Genomic DNA, 17503 nt, shown 5'->3' on the forward strand with positions numbered 1-17503 from the left:
ACTCCATTTTTTCTACCGAATGAGTACAAAAAACCACCCATTCCCGATTTTAATTATCCAACAAAGTGGTCAGAAATTAGCAATTTTGCCAATTTCACACAAATTTCGAAAGATGCCAATTTCCAAATAGGGTCCAGAATAAACAAGAAAGACATTCCTGGCACTAAAATAACATTTCCTCTGTTCATTAGTCATGTCCCCAGGCTCCTCTTACATTTCTTTTGCTTTCCACTTTGAATTTTTATTCTCACAAAAAATAGAAGATTTACTGTTATGCAAATTACTGTATTAGTGTAGAAATGGTATAAATAATATCAGCGCACTTGTGAAAGAATATTAGACTCACCAGTTGACATGTATTGGATGCGTGGCATGATTTGTTTACTTTTGAACTTTAGCAAAAATTGGACATTTCTGCTACTCTGAGTTCAATTTCAAGGTACTTTTCATTGTGAAACCAGTCAAAATCGTCTCAATTTCTGTAATATGTCTTCCATTCTATAAAATAAGACCAGGAAAACTAGAATACAACCATAAATACCATACGAAAATACAGTGCAAAGTCGCTGTTTTAAACCAAAAACATGGTCAAAGTTTTTTTTTTCTCATTACGTACTGTGTGCTGCAGGATTTTTTTATACTGCACACCCTGACCACATAGACCCATTCTTTCATATGTAGGCCTACCAGCTTTCTCTTGCTAGATTTGAGGGCGCTAGAATTTAGGCATACTAGTACGTCAATAACCCTGGTGCGTAAGCCATACTAGTACGTCAGAAACCCTGAAAGGGTTAAATGTCACATTGAAGAGGAGGCTGGATGCAGTGATGCAATGGATGCAATGTGTAGTGTGAATATTATACAGACTTCTAAGCTAGGAGATTAGATGGTGTGTAGTTACGAAAAGTATCATTCAAAGGGGGGAGAAGAGGTTGCTGAGGTGGTCTGGACATTTAAAGGATGAAGCAAAAAAGAATGACCAGGAGGGCATATATATCTGAGGTGGAGGGAAGAAGGGGAGGGCATATATATATCTGAGTTGGAGGGAGGGGGGTATGGGAGGTTTTGAGTACTAGGGACTTTGAGAACCAACAAGCATGTTAGATAGGAATGAGTGGAATCATGTTAGATAGGAGTGAGTAGAATGTGAGCAAACTACAGTAACATTTGACATGTCCAGAACTTAAGTCTGGTTATTCGGACATGAATTTTGGAAGTGGAAAGTACAGTAGCTGTACTTTGGAGGAAGAGTGGGAATGATGCAGTTCAGTGGGCCATTTGAGCTATGATATCAGCACACTTCTGGTAAGACAATGTCTAATAGAATGTAAGGAAAGATAAAACAGGATCTTTAAAAAAGTTAATTGCCATTTTTGGAAGTATCAAGAATGTAACTATTCTTCCCATGTTCTTCACCTTATTTTTTTTTTTAACAAGTCGGCCGTCTCCCACCGACGCAGGGTGACCCAAAATGAAAGAAAATCCCCAAAAAGAAAATACTTTCATCATCATTCAAAACTTTCACCTCACTCACACATAATCACTGTTTTTGCAGAGGTGCTCAGAATACAACAGTTGAGAAGCATATACGCATAAAAGTACACAATATATCCCTCTAAATTGCCAATATCCCAAACCCCTCCTTTAAAGTGCAGGCATTGTACTTCCCATTACCAGGACTCAAGTCTGGCTATATAAAAAATAACCGGTTTCCCTGAATCCCTTCACTAAATATTACCCTGCTCACACTCCAACAGCTCGTCAGGTCCCAAATACCATTTGTCTCCAATCACTCCTATCTAACACGCTCACACACGCTTGCTGGAAGTCCAAGCCCCTTGCCCACAAAACCTCCTCTACCCCCTCCCCCCAACCTTTTCGAGGATGACTCCTACCCCGCCTTCCTTCCCCTACAGATTTATACGCTCTCCATGTCATTCTACTTTGATCCATTCTCTCAAAATGGCCAAACCACCTCAACAACCCCTCTTCAGCCCTCTGACTAATACATTGATTAACTCCACACCTTCTCCTAATTTCCACACTCCGAATTTTCTGCATAATATTTACACCACACATTGCCCTTAGACAGGACATCTCCACTGCCTCCAACCGCTTCCTCCCTGCAACATTTACAACCCAAGCTTCACACCCATATAAGAGTGTTGGTACTACTATACTTTCATACATTCCCTTCTTTGCCTCCATAGATAACGTTTTTTGTCTCCACATATATCTCAACGCACCACTCGCCTTTTTTCCTTCATCAATTCTATGATTAACCTCATCCTTCATAAATGCATCCACTGACACATCAACTCTCAAATATCTGAAAACATTCACTTCTTCCATACTCCTCCCCAATTTGATATCCAATTTTTCTTTATCTAAATCATTTGACACCCTCATTACCTTACTCTTTTCTATGTTCACTCTCAACTTTCTACCTTTACACACACACTTATATAATGCTATTTTACACAAGACAATGATTTTCAGGAGAATATCGCCTGTGTTATGACACTTGCTATGACAATATGACAAAATTACAAAAATTTAAACACACTTACAAATTCGGTTGAAGTTTTGTTCATATAATTGATCTGTTCAGTTTCATTATCCAAAAGAGTTTGTGGAACTGAGCCATACATATAATTCCAGTCATCAATCATGCTCTTATCAGGAGGGTGTGGTGCAATTCTGAAACATATAATAATTGTTATTTATCTCTGAGACTATTCAATACTTCACCATATATGTTTCATATATGGTGGTTGGGGATTTCAATGCTAAAGTGGGTAAAAATGTTATGGAGGAAGTAGTAGGTAAATTTGGGGTGCCAGGGGTAAATGTAAATGGGGAGCCTTTAATTGAGCTATGTGTAGAAAGAGATTTGGTAATAAGTAATACATATTTTATGAAAAAGAGGATAAATAAATATACAAGGTATGATGTAGCACGTAATGAAAGTAGTTTATTAGATTATGTATTGGTGGATAAAAGGTTGATGGGTAGGCTCCAGTATGTACATGTTTATAGAGGGGCAACTGATATATCGGATCATTATTTAGTTGTAGCTACAGTTAGAGTAAGAGGTAGATGGGAAAAGAGGAAGGAGGCAACAACAAGTAAGAGGGAGGTGAAAGTGTATAAACTAAGGGAGGAGGAAGTTCGGGTGAGATATAAGCGACTATTGGCAGAAAGGTGGGCTAGTGCAAAGATGAGTAGTGGGGGAGTTGAAGAGGGTTGGAATAGTTTTAAAAATGCAGTACAGTGGACCCCCGCATAACGATTACCTCCGAATGCGACCAATTATGTAAGTGTATTTTTGTAAGTGCGTTTGTACGTGTATGTTTGGGGGTCTGAAATGGACTAATCTACTTCACAATATTCCTTATGGGAACAAATTCGGTCAGTACTGGCACCTGAACATACTTCCAGAGTGAAAAAATATTGTTAACCGGGGGTCCACTGTATTAGAATGTGGGGCAGAAGTTTGTGGTTATTGGAGGGTGGGGGCAGGAGGAAAGAGGAGTGATTGATGGAATGATGAAGTAAAGGGTGTGATAAAAGAGAAAAAGGTAGCTTATGAGAGGTTTTCACAAAGCAGAAGTGTTATAAGAAGAGCAGAGTATATGGAGAGTAAAAGAAAGGTAAAGAGAGTGGTGAGAGAGTGCAAAAGGAGAGCAGATGATAGAGTGGGAGAGGCACTGTCAAGAAATTTTAATGAAAATAAGAAAAAATTTTGGAGTGAATTAAACAAGTTAAGAAAGCCTAGGGAAAGTATGGATTTGTCAGTTAAAAACAGAGTAGGGGAGTTAGTAGATGGGGAGATGGAGGTATTAGGTAGATGGCGAGAATATTTTGAGGAACTTTTAAATGTTAAGGAAGAAACAGAGGCAGTAATTTCATGCACTGGTCAGGGAGGTATACCATCTTTTAGGAGTGAAGAAGAGCAGAATGTAAGTGTGGGGGAGGTACGTGAGGCATTACGTAAAATGAAAGGGGGTAAAGCAGCTGGAACTGATGGGATCATGACAGAAATGTTAAAAGCAGGGGGAGATATAGTGTTGGAGTGGTTGGTACTTTTGTTTAATAAATGTATGAAAGAGGGGAAGGTACCTAGGGATTGGTGGAGAGCATGTATAGTCCCTTTATATAAAGGGAAAGGGGACAAAAGAGACTAAAAATTATAGAGGAGGTTTTGTGTGCGAGGGGCTTGGACTTCCAGCAGGCATGCGTGAGCGTGTTTGATAGGAGTGAATGGAGACAAATGGTTTTTAATACTTGACGTGCTGTTGGAGTGTGAGCAAAGTAACATTTATGAAGGGATTCAGGGAAACCGGCAGGCCGGACTTGAGTCCTGGAGATGGGAAGTACAGTGCCTGCACTCTGAAGGAGGGGTGTTAATGTTGCAGTTTAAAAACTGTAGTGTAAAGCACCCTTCTGGCAAGACAGTGATGGAGTGAATGATGGTGAAAGTTTTTCTTTTTCGGGCCACCCTGCCTTGGTGGGAATCGGCCGGTGTGATAATAAAAATAATAAAAAAGTTTACTGAGTATACCAGGAAAAGTGTACAGTAGGGTTATAACTGAAAGAATTAAAGGTAAGACAGAATGTAGGATTGCGGATGAGCAAGGAGGTTTCAGAGTGGGTAGGGGATGTGTAGATCAAGTGTTTACATTGAAGCATATATGTGAACAGTATTTAGATAAAGGTAGGGAAGTTTTTATTGCATTTATGGATTTAGAAAAGGCATATGATAGAGTGGATAGAGGAGAAATGTGGCAGATGTTGCAAGTATATGGAATAGGTGGTAAGTTATTAAATGCTGTAAAGAGTTTTTATGAGGATAGTGAGGCTCAGGTTAGGGTGTGTAGAAGAGAGGGAGACTACTTCCCGGTAAAAGTAGGTCTTAGACAGGGATGTGTAATATCACCATGGCTGTTTAATATATTTATAGATGGGGTTGTAAAGGAAGTAAATGCTAGGGTGTTCGGGAGAGGGGTGGGATTAAATTTTGGGGAATCAAATTCAAAATGGGAATTGACACAGTTACTTTTTGCTGATGATACTGTGCTTATGGGAGATTCTAAACAAAAATTGCAAAGGTTAGTGGATGAGTTTGGGAATGTGTGTAAAGGTAGAGAGTTGAAAGTGAACATAGAAAAGAGTAAGGTGATGAGGGTGTCAAATGATTTAGATAAAGAAAAATTGGATATCAAATTGGGGAGGAGGAGTATGGAAGAAGTGAATGTTTTCAGATACTTGGGAGTTGACGTGTCAGCGGATGGATTTATGAAGGATGAGGTTAATCATAGAATTGATGAGGGAAAAAAGGTGAGTGGTGCGTTGAGGTATATGTGGAGTCAAAAAACGTTATCTATGGAGGCAAAGAAGGGAATGTATGAAAGTATAGTAGTACCAACACTCTTATATGGGTGTGAAGCTTGGGTGGTAAATGCAGCAGCGAGGAGACGGTTGGAGGCAGTGGAGATGTCCTGTTTAAGGGCAATGTGTGGTGTAAATATTATGCAGAAAATTCAGAGTGTGGAAATTAGGAAAAGGTGTGGAGTTAATAAAAGTATTAGTCAGAGGGCAGAAGAGGAGTTGTTGAGGTGGTTTGGTCATTTAGAGAGAATGGATCAAAGTAGAATGACATGGAAAGCATATAAATCTATAGGGGAAGGAAGGCGGGGTAGGGGTCGTCCTCGAAAGGGTTGGAGAGAGGGGGTAAAGGAGGTTTTGTGGGCAAGGGGCTTGGACTTCCAGCAAGCGTGCGTGAGCGTGTTAGATAGGAGTGAATGGAGACGAATGGTACTTGGGACCTGACGATCTGTTGGAGTGTGAGCAGGGTTGGCAGTTTGGAGGGATATGTTGTGTATCTTTATATGTATATGCTTCTAAACTGTTGTATTCTGAGCACCTCTGTAAAAACAGTGATAATGTGCGAGTGTGGTGAAGGTGTTGAATGATGATCAAAGTATTTTCTTTTTTTTTGGATTTTCTTTCTTTTTTGGGTCACCCTGCCTCGGTGGGAGACGGCCGACTTGTTGGGAAAAAAAAAAAAAAAAAGTTTCAATTTGATCAAATAATTTTCTACCTATAATCACATATATTTCTCTCCTGATACTGATCCCTACTTCAAGAATTTATAGGCATTTGCTTATTAACACATTCATTCTTTCATTTTTATGATTTTCAATATGATTGATTTATCATTATGAGTAAAGTGCAAAGTATGTTACTGAAAAAGTAGTGACTTAAATACATACTTGATGTGTTAGAGTACAATATTTTTTCATTAATTAGGTGGCTAGTAGCTCAGTGGTAGCCTCTTTGACTCAGGGCTCACAACTGTAAGACTTGGGCTCAATCATGGGGTGGGCAGACTTTAGGTATGTTTCCTTAAACTTTTTTCCTTCATTCACCATCAGCAGTACCCAGGTGTTGCCCAGGTGCTGCCCAGGTGTTGCCCAATTGGTGACAAAGATTTTCTAACCTAAGTTAAAATTATTGTACTGTAATTCCCTAAGCAACCAGAAGGGAGCTGTAATACTCATAACAACCAATTCACTGTGCTAATGCATAAAATGATCCTTTAAGGGATTCCATTCTCAGAGTATTAAAAGCAAGAAACCAAAGACCAAAAATATTCCCTCTGACAGGGTTACAGAGTAATGAAATTCACATAAACCAGTACAGTACACAGAGAAATCTACATACACAAATATTTTCCCTATAATTTGGGAAAGCAGAAAACGTCCTTCCTTCGTAAGCCATGAGTGTTGTAAGAGGTAACTACAATGCTAGAAGTAAGAGGCTAGTAACCCTTTCTGTATAAATTACTAAAAGTAATAAATTACTAAAAGTATAAATTACTAAAAGTAATAAATTACTAAAAGTATAAATTACTAAAAGTAATTTATACTGAACTCAAGTCCAGTTAGCTGGGCTTAAGTCCTGGAGGTGGAAAGTATAACACCTGCACTTGAAAGGAGGGATCTAGGATATTGGCTGTCTGGAGTGACATCTGAACTATAATATCTGGGCACCTCTGCAAAGACAGTGATTATGTGTGAATGATGGTGAAAGCATTTTTTTTTTTTAGGGGGGTGTCACCCTGCCTTGGTGGGAGATGGCTGATGTGTTAAAAATAAAAATGGAAACACTTCAGTTTTTCTTTTAAGGGGGAACTGAAAATAATTACTTGACATGGAATATGAACATGAGAGACTAACCTGAGTTCCTTAGAAAGAAAGAGGTGCAAATCCAAGAGGTATGGTGCCTCATCAGCTGCGACGAAGGAATAAGCAACGCCTGTCCTACCAGCACGAGCAACTCTACCTGCAATTGCAAACCTTCAAGCATTTTACAGCTAGCTCAGCTTTTATTTCATATACAAATAAATACACATGTGTTTATTCATATTTTACATTCAATAGTATAAAATCTTCCTAGGTAGTAGGTTGGTAGACAGCAACCACCCAGGGAGGTACTACTGTCCTGCCAAGTTAGTGTAAAACTAAAACCTATAATTGTTTTACATGATGGTAGGATTAGTGGTGTCTTTTCTGTCTCAAAAACATGCAAGATTTCAGGTACGTCTTGCTACTTCTACTTACACTTAGGTCACACTACACATGCATGTACAAGCAAATATATGCACACACCCCTCTGGGTTTTCTTCTATTTTCTTACTAGTTCTTGTTTATATCCTCTGATCTCCTTGGGGAAGTGGAACAGAATTCTTCCTCCATAAGCCATGCATGTTGTAAGAGGCAACTAAAATGGCAGGGGCAAGGGGCCAGTAACCCCTTCTGTATAAATTACTAAATTTAAAAAAGAGAAACTTTTGTTTTTCTTTTTTGGGCCACCGTGCCTTGGTGGGATACGGCCGATTTGTTGAAAGAAGAAGAAATATTATTCATATTTTACATTCAATAGTATAAAATCTTCCTAGGTAGTAGGTTGGTAAACAGCAACCACCAAGGGAGGTACTATTGTCCTTCCAAGTGAGTGTAACACGAAAGCCTGTAATTGTCAGACATGATGGTAGGATTGCTGGTATCTTTTTTCCGTCTCATAAACATGCAAGATTTCAGGTATGTCTTGCTACTTCTACTTACACTTAGGTCACACTACACATACATGTACAAGCATATACAGTGAACCCTCGGTTATTGGGGATTCTGCTTGTCAGCCAACTCACTTATCGGCCGTTTTTTCAGCTCCCGGTTATCGGCCGTTATTTCACTCATCGGCCACATTGGACACTTATCGGCTGGCGATGCTCGCGCGTTCCTGAGTCAGTGTAGCTGTGTCGCTGGTTGAGTGAGGAAGCTTCTGCTTATTCATGCAAACATTTTGCTATAAATCAGTATTTTTCTTTGTTATTAAGTGTAACTGTATAAAAAGTAAGCATGGCCCCCAAAGTAAGTTAATAGTAAAGTTCCTGTGGTAAAGAGAATGAGAAACATGATGGAATTTAAGAGAAAAGTGACTGAAAAATTTGAGAGTGATATGCATGTGTTGGAACTTGCCAGGATGTATGGGAAAAACAAATCTACCATCACTTCCATCTTGGCAAAGAAAGAACAAATCAATGAATCTGATGTTGCCAAAGGAGTAAAAATGATAACGAAACAAAGGTCACCAATAATGGAAGATATGGAAAAGTTATTATTGTTGTGGATCAGGGAAAAACAATTAGTGGGAAATAGTGTTGTGGAGTCAGTGATTTGTGAGAAGGCAAAGCAGTTGTATGCAGATCTTGTATACCAAATGCCTGGAACAAGGGCCAGCAAAGGCTGGTTTGAGAGATTTAAGAAGTGTAGTGGCATACACAGTGTGGTAAGGCATGAAGAGGCTGCATGTTCTGATAAATGTGCGGCTGAAAAATTTGTGTAAGATTTCATGGGGTACATAGAGGCTAAAGGATTCCTCCCCCAACAAGTGTTCAATTGTGACGAAACAGGCCTGTTTCGGCAGAAAATACCAAAAAGGACCTACATTATGCAGGAGGAGAAGGCCCTGTCTGGACACAAGCCTATGAAAGACAGGCTTACTCTTTTGTTCTGTGCTAATGCTACTGGGGATTTCGAAGTGAAGCCTTTACTGGTGTATCACTCTGAAAATCCAAGAGTGCTCAAGAAACACAATGTTTTCAAGAGTAAACTGTGTGTGATGTAGAGGGCTAACAATAATGCATGGGTCACAAGGCAAATTTTCAAAGAGTGGGTGAATGATGTGTTTGGCCCGAGTGTGAAAAAATACCTCCTGGAACATAAATTGCCACTCAAGTGCCTCCTGGTACTGGACAATGCTCCTGCTCATCCTCCAAACTTGGTAGACCTATTGTCTGTGGAACTCCGTTTCATCACAGTGAAGTTCTTGCCTCCTAACACCACTCGTCTCATCCAGCCCATGGACCAGCAGGTCATTTCTAACTTCAAAACATTGTACATCAAAGCAGTCTTTCAAAGGTGCTTTGAAGTGACCATGGACACAGAGTTGACCCTAAGAGAGTTTTGGAGGAATCACTTCAATATCCTCCAATGCATAAGCCTTATAGGAAAGGCTTGGGAAGGAGTGACTTCCAGGACTGTGAACTCTGCTTGGAGAAAATTGTGGCCAAAATGTGTCCAAGAGAGGGATTATGAAGGGTTTGGGGCTGACCATGAGGACCCTACACCTGTTGTGGAACCCACTGTATCTCTGGGCAAGTCCATGGGGTTGGAGGTTAGTAGTGAGGATGTGGAAGAGTTCGTGGAGGACCACAGGGAAGAGCTAACCACTGAAGAGCTGCAAGAGCATCATCTGGAACAGCAACAGACCACAGCTCAGGAACTTGCTTCAGAGGAGGAGGAAGAGGGAGCAAAGGAGGTGCCTTCTTCAGAGATTAAGGAGATTTGTGCAATGTGGACTAGGGTCTAAGCTTTTGCTGAGAAATATCACCCTGACCAAGCTGAAACAAGTTACATCTGCAACAGGTTCAGTTAGAACCTTGTCCCACTTCAGGGAAATCTTAAAGAGATGCCAGAAACAGAGCTCTCTGGACAGATATTTTATGCAACAGGGGTCCAGTGACTCTCAAGCTGGTCCTAGTGGCATTAAAAGACAAAGAAGGGAAGTAACCTCAGAGAAGGCTTTGATACCTGAAGTCCTTATGGAGGGGGATTTCCCTTCCAAACAATAAACTTTCCTTCCTATCTTCCATAAAGGTATGTAATACTGATTTAATTGTTCATGTATTTATTTTATTTAGTTCTCATTGTTTTGTGTATGTAAAACTATAATTAATCTCTAAAGAATGTATTTTTTGTTAATATTTTTGGGTGTCTGGAACGGATTAATTGTATTTACAATAATTCTCATGCGAATAATTATTTCGGTTATTGGCCATTTCGGTTTTAGGCTGGCCTTCTGGAATGGATTATGGCCAATAACCGAGGGTCCACTGTATATATACACCTTTCTGGGTTTTCTTCTATTTTTCTTACTAGTTCTTGTTCTTCCTCCGTAAGCCATGCGTGTAGTACAAAGTGACCAAAATGCCAGGAGCAAGGGGCTAGGTAACCCCATCTCCTGTATATATTGCTAAATGTAAAAGGAAACTTTCATTTTTTCTTTTAGGCCACCCCGCTGCAGTGGGATACGGCTGGTGCATTGAAAGAAGTATAAAATCTTATATAGAAAAATCCTTCAAGACACTGTACAGACTACTGGATGTCTAACTAAATATAGTCAAACAATGTGACTTATTTTCATGTTTTGAGGAGTATTACACCTTTGAAAGAATTGTAATATCATAAGTATCCCCTGAACATGGTGTTAAAATATCGAAGCAGTAAAAAAATAGAATAAAAAAATAATATTTCAATTTATACAGTATATTTCAAGTGGAGCAATGTTGAGCTAAGCATTTTTTCGTGTTGGAATTACTAAAACATCTTGAAACATATCTAATATTATAAGAAATTAGTGTGTCTAATGCTAAACATTAAAAACAATTTAAAACTGAAAGACAATCACAATTTAGCATCAATAAATTGCAATACAAATGTCGCTGGTATATTTATGCCACCATTGGCAATGAGTGGTCATTTTTTTTTTTTGCCAATTTCAACACGCCATAAAATCATAAATTTTTATTGGATTTCCTCATTTTAGTCTTATTTGATTGATAAAAATGCACTCTTTCATTCTGTAAGAAAAAAAAATTTTTTTTTTTCCAAACAATTTTGTCACACAAAAACAGGAATTTTTTCTTGGTATGTCAGTTAAGGGGTTAAAAAAGATATAGTAGGATAGTAAAGATTAAGAGAAATGCAAAACATTAGGTTAGAATGTAGAAAAGAGAAGCACCTTTATTAGATGAATAAATAAAAAACACTTGAAGAGAAGAAAGAATTAAAAGTTCAAGTTGAATGTCTAAACAGTGATAGAGAGCAAAAAGTGAAAACCAATGGATGATGTTACAGGATTAAACAAAAGAAGCATTGATAATAAGAAGAGCAATCTCTTTTTTGTTTATGTCTAAGAAAAAAGATATACAGTCGTTAAAACATTTCACAATTATGATGAAACTTACCAACTCTATGAACAAATAGTTTTGGTTTTGCAGGGAAGTTAAAGTTGATGACATTATCAAGCAAAGGAATATCAATCCCTCGAGCTGCTACATCTGTCACAATCAGACATCGAACCTGTTAAATATTATCAAACTAAAATTATTTTCAATCTGCAACAACATTTGAGTTAAGAAAGATCATTTTCCAAGAGATTTTTTAAACATATCGGCCATTTCCCACCTAACATGATGACCTTATAAAGTTCAAGTGAATTGAACGTCACTCAATTCCTTGCTATCTTTCCAGAAGTGTACCGGTATAATTTTAAAGACTCACCGAAATGTAGCCTCCCCATCTACTGTTCAAAGTGTAAGCATTCTATCTCCCACTTTCTGAATTCAGGCAAGTTCAACTAGACTTCCTGAATCCTATCACATTTCAAATACTATAAATCAGTTGTTTCTGTTTAACCTGAGCTAACCTACTTTAACATGCCTGCTGGATGTTCAAAAAGCCCCTACCTTTCACAATATCATTCCAATCCTTCTCGACATGTTCCATACACAGGAGGTGCTATACTCCTCTATACTATGTGTATTAGCTATGCTTTTATATTTTAATAAGTTAACAAATCCTAGGTAGTAAGTTGGTAGACAGCAACTGCCCAAGGAGGTACTACCGTCCTGCAAAGTGAGTGTAAAACAGAAGCCGGTAATTGTTTTACATGATGGTAGGATTGTTGGTGTCCTGTTTTTCTGTCTCATAAACATGCAAGATTTCAGGTACGCCTTGCTACTTCTACTTACACTTAGGTCACACTACACATACATGTACAAGCACATATACACATACACCCCTCTGGGTTTTCTGCTATTTTCTTTCTAGTTCTTGTTCTTGTTTATTTCCTCTTATCTCCATGGGGAAGTGGAACAGAATTCTTCCTCCGTAAGCCATGCGTGTTGTAAGAGGCGACTAAAATGCCGGGAGCAAGGGGCTAGTAACCCCTTCTCCTGTATAAATTAATAAATTTAAAAAGAGAAACTTTTGTTTTTCTTTTTGGGCCACCTTGCCTCGGTGGGATACGGCTGGTTTGTTGAAAGAAGAAGAAACATGCAAGATTTCAGGCGTGTCTTGCTACTTCTACTTACACTTAGGTCACACTACACATGGGGAAGTGGAACAGAATTCTTCCTCCGTAAGCCATGCGTGTTGTAAGAGGTGACTAAAATGCCAGGAGCAAGGGGCTAGTAACCCCTTCTCCTGTATATATTACTAAATGTTAAAGGAGAAACTTTCGTTTTTTTCTTTTGGGCCACTCCGCCTAGGAGGGATACGGCCGGTGTGTTGAAAGAAAGAAAGATATATATATGTACACACCCCTCTGGGTTTTCTTCTATTTTCTTACTAGTTCTTGTTCTTTTGTATTTCCTCTTATCTACATGGGAAAGTGGAACAGAATTCTTCCTCCGTAAACCATGCATGTTGTAAGAGGTGACTACAGTGCTGGGAGCAAGGGGCTAGTAACCCCTTCTCCTGTATATATACCTTTATACCTTTGAAAAGTGTCGAGAGTTTCTCTACTCTCTGAGCCCGGCCATGGGCCAAGCTCGTCTAGTGCTTGCCTGGTCAACCAGGCTGTTGCTGCTGGAGGTCTGCTGCCCCACATATCCATCACAGCCTGGTTGATATGGCACCTGGTGAAGATACTTGTCCAGTTTCCTCTTGAAGGCTGCTACACTTGTTTCAGCTGTGTTTCAGATATCTTCTTGTAAGATGTTGAATAGTCTGGGACCCCCGATGTTGATACAGTGTTCCCTTATTGTCTCCACCGCACCCCTGCTCCTCACAGGGTTTATTTTACACTTCCTCCCATATCTCTCACTCCAGTATGTTGTTATGGCAGTGTGCAGATTTGGGACCAGGCCCTCGAATACTTTCCAGGTATTATCATGTATCTCTCTCTCCTCCGCTCCAATGAGTACATGTTCAAGGCTTGAAGGCATTCCCAGTAATTTAGGTGTTTTACTGGCTCAATGTGAGCCATAAACAATCTCTGTATTTGTTCCAGCCCTGATATTTCTCCTGCACTGAAAGGGGCTGTCAGAAGTGAGCAATATTCTAAGTGAGGGATCACTAGCAATTTGAAGAATGTCACCATCGGCATTACAGTGGACCCCCGCATAACGATTTCCTCCGAATGTGACCAATTATGTAAGTGTATTTATGTAAGTGCGTTTGTACGTGTATGTTTGGGGGTCTGAAATGGACTAATCTACTTCACAATATTTCTTATGGAAGCAAATTCGGTCAGTACTGGCACCTGAACATACTTCTGGAGTGAAAAAATATCGTTAACCGGGGGTCCACTGTATTTCCCTTGTTTTTAAAGTTCTCAATACCCACTTCGTCATCTTCTTGGCTGTCGTGATCTTTGTCTTGTTATGGTCTTTAAAAGAAAGGTCAGCTGACATAATTATTCCCAGGTCCTTTACGTGTTCCTTTTTTGGTCTATTTGGTGACCCTCTTGAGTTTTGTATATAGTGTTCCTTTTAATTCTTCATTCTTTCCATACCTAAGCAGCTGGAACTTATCACCACTGAATGTCATGTTGTTCTCCACTGCCCACTGGAAAACCCTACTTATGTCTTCCTGTAATTTTTCAGTGTCCTCTACTGCAGTGACTTTCATGCTTATTTTAGTGTCATCTACAAATGATGATACAAAAGTATGCTGGGTGTTTTTATCTATGTCTGCTATGAGGATGAGAAATAGCAGAGGTGCCAGGACAGTGCCTTGGGGCACTAAATTTAAAAGAAAAACTTTAGCTTTTCTTTTTAAAAGAAAAACTTTCGTTTTTCTTTTCAGGCCACTCCACCTTGGTGGGATATGGCTGGTGCATTAAAAAAAAAAAGAAGAAAAAAAAAGGATAAACTTTTGTTCTTCCTTTTGGGCTACTCTGTCTTGGTGGGATATGGCTGGTTTATTAAAAGAAGAAGAAACCTTGAAGATTTCAGATACGTCTTGTTACTTCTACTTACACACTACACATGCATTATATATAGTATATATGTACACACCCCTCTGGGTTTTCTTCTATTTTCTTACTAGTTCTTGTTCTTGTTTATTTCCTCCTATCTCCATGGGGAGGTGGAACAGAAATCTTCCTCTGTAAGCCATGCGTGTTGTAAGAGGTGGCTATCATGCCGGGAGTAAGGGGCTAAGAAACTTTTGCTTTTGTTTTTGGGCCACCCTGCCTCGGTGGGATACGACCGGCTTGTTGAAAGAAGAAGTTAACAATTGAAAAATATACAAATAAAGGTTTGGAAGATAACTACTTTGTTAAGGCTTGGTGGATCTTAGTCTGTACACAGACCTTAACACTTGTAAATCTCTGAATAAGTTCACATACTGCATATAGTCTTTTGGAATATATTATTAGTCTAAGTAATTCATTAAGGTTTTGCAAAATTACATATGACTGCAATAAAACATTTCAGCCATACTTTAAACAATAAATATTAGAGTATATGATAACCATTGAGATACTTTACCTTTCTGGTTTGGAATTTAGCAACATTGATTTTTCTGGCGGATGAGTCTAAATCAGAGTAGCAATACGTATTTTGGATGTTTGCCATAGTCAATGCCTGCCGAGAGAGAGAATAAATCATATATTGTATTTACAATTTTAAAGCTGTTAACTTATTTTCCTCTAGCTGTTTTTGCATTTTTCTTAAGTATCAATCTTCACTTTACAATGTAAAAACACCCAAACATCATCCACAACTATAACAGTAAATTTATACCTCTGATCTTTCAGGTAATGTTAATCATAAGGCATATGTAAAGATCTAATGAGTGTATGTGAAATTAATGCCACAGGAAAATTCAGAATTATTTTACTGCCTCCTAGTGGGGTTTTTTAACATTTGTTCTGATGCTCTTCCTATACAGAATGTAGGGGTATTTCAAGTACATTATTAGCTTCTTTAATGTACAAAGCTCTAGCTTTTGCTACCTTATAAAATAAAATTACTAAATTATTGTTGCACACTGCCAATGGACTCACCATGTGTAAATATTCAACGTGATGCTTTGTTGCAGCAAATATGACAGTTTGCTGATAACCACTGATGATATACTGCAGAAGATGAAATAACAATGGCAACTTATCTTCTGGGTTACATTTGAAGAATGCCATCTTCAAGTTCTCAGAGAGAACATGCTCAACATCCAATCTAAGTAAAAACGAAAATAGTTTTCTTATCAGTATCTTGATGAGTAAATGCAACATTAATGAGCAATATAACAATGCTGATTAACAAAATCCCACGTTACATTTCCAAATATAAGTACATAAGGAAAGAGGAATGTTTCTTTTTTTATGGGTCACCCTATCTTGCTTGGAAATGGTCACTGAGGGAAGGAAAGAAAAAAGGGTTACCATGAGGGTGACTAAGGCAAATATTATTTACCCACTGAATCTACTATTTTCGTGTTATAGCAAAAAAAATGTGCCCCTGCATATTAACTTTCATTCCATTCCAGGTGGGTATCTTGAAAATCTATTTTTTTTTTAATACATCGGCCATTTCCCACCGAGGCAGGGTGACCCAAAAAGAAAGAAAAAAACTTTCATCATCATTCATCACTTTCACCATCACTCATACATAATTACTGTCTCTGCAGAGGTGCTCAGATACGACAGTTTAGATGTCACTCCAAACAGCCAATATCCCAAACCCCTCCTTGAAAGTGCAGGCATTGTACTTTCCACTTCCAGGACTCAAGTCCGGCTAACCGGTTTTCCTGAATCCCTTCACAAAATATTACCCTGCTCACAATCCAACAGCTCGTCAGGTCCCAAAAACCACTCGTCTCCATTCACTCCTATCTAACAGGCTCACGCACGCTTGCTGAAAGTCTATTTGAAAATCTATTTTTCATTAAATTTCATACCAATTCAAAATATGATATTTCAGGTGTCCCTACAAATTTAAGTATAAGATATTTCACAACATTTATATAGTAACAGGTAAAAGTGACTGTTTTTGTTTATGTGTCACATTGCAGTACCATAATAAGAATAGATATATATATATATGTTCTAGGTAGTAGGTTGGTAACAGCAACTGCCCAGGGAGGTACTACCATCCTGCCAAGTGAGTGTAAAATGTAAGCCTGTAATTATTTTACATGATGGTAGGATTGCTGGTGTCCATTTTTCTGTCTCACACACACACACACACCCCTCTGGGTTTTCTCCTGTTTTCTTTCTAGTTCTTGTTCTTGTTTATTTTCTCTTATCTCCATGAGGAAGTGGAACGGAATTCTTCCTCCATAAGTCTTGCGTGTTGTAAGAGGCAACTAAAATGCCAGGAGCAAGGGGCTAGTAACCCCTTCTCCTGTATATATTACTAAATGTAAAAGGAGAAACTTTCGTTTTTCCTTTTGGGCCACCCCACCTCAGTGGGATACAGCCAGTGTGTTGAAAGAAAGAAAGAATATATATATGTGGGGTGATGACATATGCTGTTTGGAGGGACATCTGAACTGTCATATCTACGTGCCTCTGGCAAGACAGTGATAGTGTGAATGAGAGTGTTTATTCTTTTTTTGGGGTCACCCTATCTTGGTGGGAGACAGCCAGGGTAAAAAAAAACAAAACAAAACTTGTGTCATATTTAATTTCACAAAGAAAACAGGCAAAGAATGAGTCTTAGAAATTATTAATCAAGGTTACTGTAAATATTTAACTGCTAATGTGTAAGTTACCCAATATATAATACAGAATGATGTTGTAAAATATTTTTTTTTTTATTATCACACCGGCCGATTCCCACCAAGGCAGGGTGGCCCGAAAAAGAAAAACTTTCACCATCATTCACTCCATCACTGTCTTGCCAGAAGGGTGCTTTACACTACAGTTT

General features: G+C 38.7%; 1 protein-coding gene across 2 annotated transcripts in view; it reads right to left on the minus strand.

The window, feature by feature from the left end:
• Positions 1-17503, minus strand: part of LOC128694430 (ATP-dependent RNA helicase DDX54) — a 57263-nt gene that overhangs the window by 24359 nt on the left and 15401 nt on the right. For both annotated transcript variants that reach the window (XM_070097952.1, XM_070097953.1), the window contains exons 7-11: positions 15643-15811; positions 15125-15220; positions 11594-11708; positions 7242-7347; positions 2571-2700 (exon numbers count right to left, since the gene is read on the minus strand). In XM_070097952.1, the coding sequence (XP_069954053.1) occupies positions 2571-2700; positions 7242-7347; positions 11594-11708; positions 15125-15220; positions 15643-15811 (616 nt within the window). The remainder of the gene's footprint in view (positions 1-2570; positions 2701-7241; positions 7348-11593; positions 11709-15124; positions 15221-15642; positions 15812-17503) is intronic.

Source organism: Cherax quadricarinatus, chromosome 60, assembly GCF_038502225.1.
Source record: "Cherax quadricarinatus isolate ZL_2023a chromosome 60, ASM3850222v1, whole genome shotgun sequence".
Lineage (NCBI taxonomy): Eukaryota > Metazoa > Arthropoda > Malacostraca > Decapoda > Parastacidae > Cherax > Cherax quadricarinatus.